This window comes from Silene latifolia, chromosome 3 (assembly GCF_048544455.1).
Source record: "Silene latifolia isolate original U9 population chromosome 3, ASM4854445v1, whole genome shotgun sequence".
Taxonomy (NCBI): Eukaryota; Viridiplantae; Streptophyta; class Magnoliopsida; order Caryophyllales; family Caryophyllaceae; genus Silene; species Silene latifolia.
In genome coordinates, this window is record NC_133528.1 from 116080982 (window position 1) to 116085715 (window position 4734).

The following is a 4734-nucleotide window of genomic DNA, read 5'->3' on the forward strand; positions in this document are numbered from 1 at the left end:
CCAATACTCCTCTTAAGGTGTGCAACTTTCACAAGGTCTTTTGCTGAATTATGTAGTCACATACGCAAATTCAAAAAGTCGATAATCTACAACTTTGTTGACACTTGACAGCCTGACATGGTACTTTTCTTGTTAAAATGTTGTGTGTATTGTGACTTGTGAATAGCTACGATTAGTATTAGAATATGCTTTATTATAGGATAATCAATCGTTTGCTTTATTATAGGATATTCAATCGTTTGGTTTTACCTAGTTTTTTATTAGCACTAATATAGCTTTTTCAATAGGATAATCAATCGTCAGTCGTTTGGTTTTACCTAGTTTTTTATTAGCACTAAAGTAGCCTTCTGGGCTCCTCTTAGTTTGTATAAATTCATCAATTCTTTTTGGGAGAAAGCACAACAAACATTCGTACAAAACCACTACTTTGTCCAAATACTTGTTTGTCAAATTCTATATGGTATCAGTTGGGTTTCGCATTCTCGAATCCTAACCATGTCAGGCGAATTAATACCCAATCCCACGCCGCATATCACCAAACCCGTCTACGCTCTTTCTCATTCCGATGGAGTTTCTGCCAAAATAACTCATGTGGCGTTGACAGGCTCGAATTACACGGAATGGGCTAAAGGTTTTCGTAACGGATTGGGGGCAAAAAGGAAGCTGGGTTTTGTTGATGGTTCCCTTAAGCGACCGGCGGAGGACTCAGAGGACCTGGACGATTGGTCCACTGCTAACTACACGGTAATTGCTTGGATTTTTAATACTATTGATCCCACAATTCGATCGTCCATATCATATCGTGATACGGCGGTGGAATTATGGGACGATATCCGTACTCGTTTTTCTCGTGGAAATGGCATAAAAGTGTATCATTTGGAATCGGAAATTTCCGATTGCAAACAAAGAGCTGATGAACCTGTCATGGAGTTTTATGGTAGATTGAAGAAACTTTGGGATGATGTCAATGATTATGACGTCCTTCCGACTTGTGATTGTACCGGTTGTCGGTGTAATATTTCCGTCCAGTTACGCCAGCGTCGTGAAACGAGGCAAACTCGGAAATTTTTAATGGGTTTACTTCCTTGCTATTCAACTGCTCGTTCTAATATCTTGGGTATCACACCGTTACCTTCCTTGGATTCTGTGTACTCTCGTATCGTGCAGGAAGAAGAAGTACGCCATATTACCCAGGAGACTCCCTCAGCCATGGCGCTTGCAGTTCAAAACAGTGGGCAGGGGACAAAACAGGGGAAGCCACGTCTGAAATGCTCCCACTGTAAGAAACCCGGCCATAGTGAACCAAACTGTTGGGATAAGTACGGCTATCCGGAGGGTCGTGGGCCACGTTCTGGTTCTGGTGCGGTCTCTGGAACAGGGGCGAGCTCGTCAACTGCTCAAACTAATGCGGTGTTCGGTGAACCCGCAATTGATGCTAATCATATTCGTCTTCATGGTAAGCACGCAGTCACTTGGATTGTCGATACAGGTGCTTCTACACATGTGTGTGGAGATTTTGATCTTTTGGTTGAGTGTGTTAAAATCACCCCTCTTGCAGTCGGTTTGCCGAACGGAGCACGCTTGAAAGCCACTCATCGTGGCAAGGCCAGAATTAATACTGCTTTCACGTTGGATGATGTGCTTTTTGTGCCAACTTTTACTTGCAACCTTTTGTCCGTTTCACAATTATTAACTTCCCAAAGTGCGTGTATCAATTTCACTAAATCTACTTGTATTATTCAGGACCGTATCTTGAAGACGAGGATTGGTGAGGGTGCACTCATAGATGGACTCTATCATCTGCCTATGGAACAACCAAGACGTGTCAATGCAATCGAAGCTGCTGGGAATGTCGGTCTATGGCACAAACGGTTAGGGCATCCCTCTTTTAAGGCAATGGAGTGTTTTCCGTCAATTAAGAATATTAAGCATTATTTAGATAATAATAAATATTGTGATGTTTGTTTTCGGGCTAAACAAACTCGATCAATTTTTCCGTTGAGTACTAGTAATGCGGTGCACTTGTTCGAACTCTTACATTGTGATGTTTGGGGTCCCTATGACTCGAATCAATCTTGTGGGTCACGGTATTTTCTTTCTCTTGTCGATGACTATTCCCGTAGTGTGTGGGTTTTTTTGTTCAAATCGAAAGATGAAGTTCCACGACTTATGAGAGAATTTTTCGCCTTAATAATGCGGCAATTTAATTCCACTGTTAAAAGAATACGGAGTGATAATGGCACGGAGTTTAAACCTTTAATTCCTTATTTTCGAGAACAAGGCATAATTTTCGAAACTTCTATGGTCAAAACCCCACAACAAAATGCTCGAGTTGAGCGAAAGCATCGGCACTTACTTAATGTTGCTCGGGCTTTGCGTTTTCAGAGTTCGTTACCAACTAAATTTTGGGGCGAGTGTGTCTTAACAGCTGCCCATTTGATAAATAGAACTCCGAGTCGCATTCTACATGGCAAAACACCTTTCGAATTACTTTTTGGTAAACCAGCCAATCTTGAGTTGCTACGGGTCTTCGGGTGCTTAGCTTATGCGAAGAATGTCAATCCTACTGACAAATTTGATAGTCGAAGTAGGAAGTGCGTTTTCCTCGGTTATCCGTTTGGTAAAAAGGGATGGACTTTGTTTGATTTAGAGTCAGGTAAATACTTCCATTCCCGTGATGTTAGTTTTATTGAGGAGATTTTTCCTTATTCAAAAGAAGCAGAAGTCGGGTCGAATGTTTCGAATGATGACACTGTTTTTGTCGATGAGGAGTTTGGTGTCCCTGGTGTCGAGCCTGTTTTTACTGGTCCCGGCTCTCGCTTGGGTGACAGTGGGAGTGGCGTGACTGGTTCTGAGGATGCAGGGGTCGTCGTGCCTAGTTCTGATCAGCACAGTAGTACTGCTGCAGGTGGTGCCGTGACTGGTGAAGGGGAAAACAGTGGGCCTGTGTTGGATGCGTTGGAGGACTGCATCGTTACTACTCATAGTGACAGTGCCCCTGTTATTTCTGGGTCTGAAATGAATAATGCAGGGGGTTCGACAGCTGCTAATCTGGGGCGTGGAAAGCGCGAGAAAATCCCGAATAAAAATCACAAAGATTATGTTAAATGGGATTGCATTGACACGGTCTTCGATGAGTCACCCACCACCGCCAATTCCGTCTCAGGTAGTTCTTATCCTTTATCTCACTTTGTGAAATATGATAAATTTTCGCAACCACACCGTCATTTTCTTGCAGCGATTACTCGGGATATTGAGCCTAGGTCCTTTAAAGAGGCCATGGGCGATGCTAGGTGGAGAAAAGCAATGTCTGAAGAAATAATTGCTCTTGAATCTAATAAAACTTGGTCTCTGTGATCGATTTACCGTCTGGAAAAACTCCTATTGGTTGTATGTGGGTGTTTAAAATTAAACACAAATCTGATGGTTCCGTTGAACGCTTTAAAGCCCGACTCGTGGTACTCGGCAATCATCGAAGCGGTGTTGATTTTAAAGAGACCTTTGCTCCGACGGTTAAAATGGTTCTTGTTCGCACTTTTTTAGCCGTAGCCACTATTAAAAAGTGGGAATTACATCAAATGGATGTGCATAATGCCTTTCTTCACGGTGATTTGGTGGAAGAAGTATATATGCGCATGCCGCCTGGCTTTAGTAAAGGATTCGAAGGTAAAGTTTGTCGACTTCACAAGTCTTTATACGGGCTCCGTCAAGCTCCGAGATGTTGGTATGATAAACTTGCTACAGCTTTATCTTCTTATGGTTTTGTTATGAGCGCTTCCGATAATTCACTGTTTACTTTCCATAAGACTAACGTTGAGATGCACATACTCATTTATGTGGACGACTTGGTAATAGCTGGAAATGATTCTCATGCTATAGCTGCTTTTAAATCTTACTTAAGCACATGCTTTTATATGAAGGATTTAGGGAAGTTAAAGTATTTTTTGGGGCTTGAAGTTGCCCACAGTTCGAAGGGGTTATTCCTTTGTCAACGTAAGTACACCCTCGATTTATTATCCGAGACGGGCCTTCTTGGTTGTAAACCTGCTAGTGTTCCTATGGATGAAAAACACCAACTTGCTCTTGCTAAGGATGCTCCTCTCGAAGACGGTACAAGTTATCGAAGGTTGGTGGGTAAATTAATTTACCTTTGTCTTACTCGTCCTGATATTAGTTATTCGGTCCATATTTTGTCACAATTCATGCACAAAATGACTACACAATGGGACGCCGCTTTTACGGGTCGTTCGTTATTTGAAAAATAATCCAGGGCAAGGGATTCTTTTTCGCCCCTCTTCAGTTCTTGACTTGAAGCATATTGTGACGTGGCTTATGCTAGTTGTCCGATTACGCGCCGGTCCATTATCGCTTATTTCGTTTGTATAGGTGGTTCTCCTATTTCTTGGAAAACTAAAAAGCAAGCCACGGTTGCCTTATCTTCCACTGAAGCCGAGTATAGAGCCATGACCGCCGCTACATGTGAAATTTTGTGGTTGAAAGGTTTGCTTGAAGGGATGGGAATTCATATTCATGAACCTATTCGGTTACACTGCGATAATGAGAGTGCTATGCATATCGCCAACAATCCGGTCTATCATGAAAGGACCAAGCATATAGAGATCGATTGTCACTTCATTCGTACTCATATTCATAATGGCGTTGTGTTACCATGCTATGTCCATACTCAAGCACAATTGGCTGATATATTAACTAAAGCTTTGGGTCGTCCGAAGT

The 4734-nt window shown here is 42.3% G+C and overlaps 2 protein-coding genes across 2 annotated transcripts; both read left to right on the forward strand.

The window, feature by feature from the left end:
• Nucleotides 1-421: 421 nt before the first annotated feature.
• LOC141646237 (uncharacterized) lies at nt 422-2689 on the forward strand. The gene is made up of 2 exons (XM_074454201.1): nt 422-1456; nt 1744-2689. The coding sequence occupies exons 1-2, from the start codon at nt 496-498 to the stop codon at nt 1770-1772; spliced, it is 990 nt and encodes a 329-aa protein (XP_074310302.1). The 5' UTR covers nt 422-495; the 3' UTR covers nt 1773-2689.
• Nucleotides 2194-3357, forward strand: LOC141649546 (uncharacterized). The gene has a single exon (XM_074458233.1). The coding sequence runs from the start codon at nt 2194-2196 to the stop codon at nt 3355-3357; it is 1164 nt and encodes a 387-aa protein (XP_074314334.1).
• Nucleotides 3358-4734: the final 1377 nt, after the last annotated feature.

What these genes read in the sequence shown, in the direction of transcription:
- LOC141649546 (XM_074458233.1), top strand. Translation starts at nt 2,194, where the DNA reads ATGCGGCAATTTAATTCCACTGTTAAAAGAATACGGAGTGATAATGGC.
- LOC141646237 (XM_074454201.1), top strand. Translation starts at nt 496, where the DNA reads ATGTCAGGCGAATTAATACCCAATCCCACGCCGCATATCACCAAACCC. An exon ending in TAATCATATTCGTCTTCATG is followed by an intron (nt 1,457 to 1,743) that starts GTAAGCACGCAG and finishes TGTATTATTCAG; the next exon opens with GACCGTATCTTGAAGACGAG.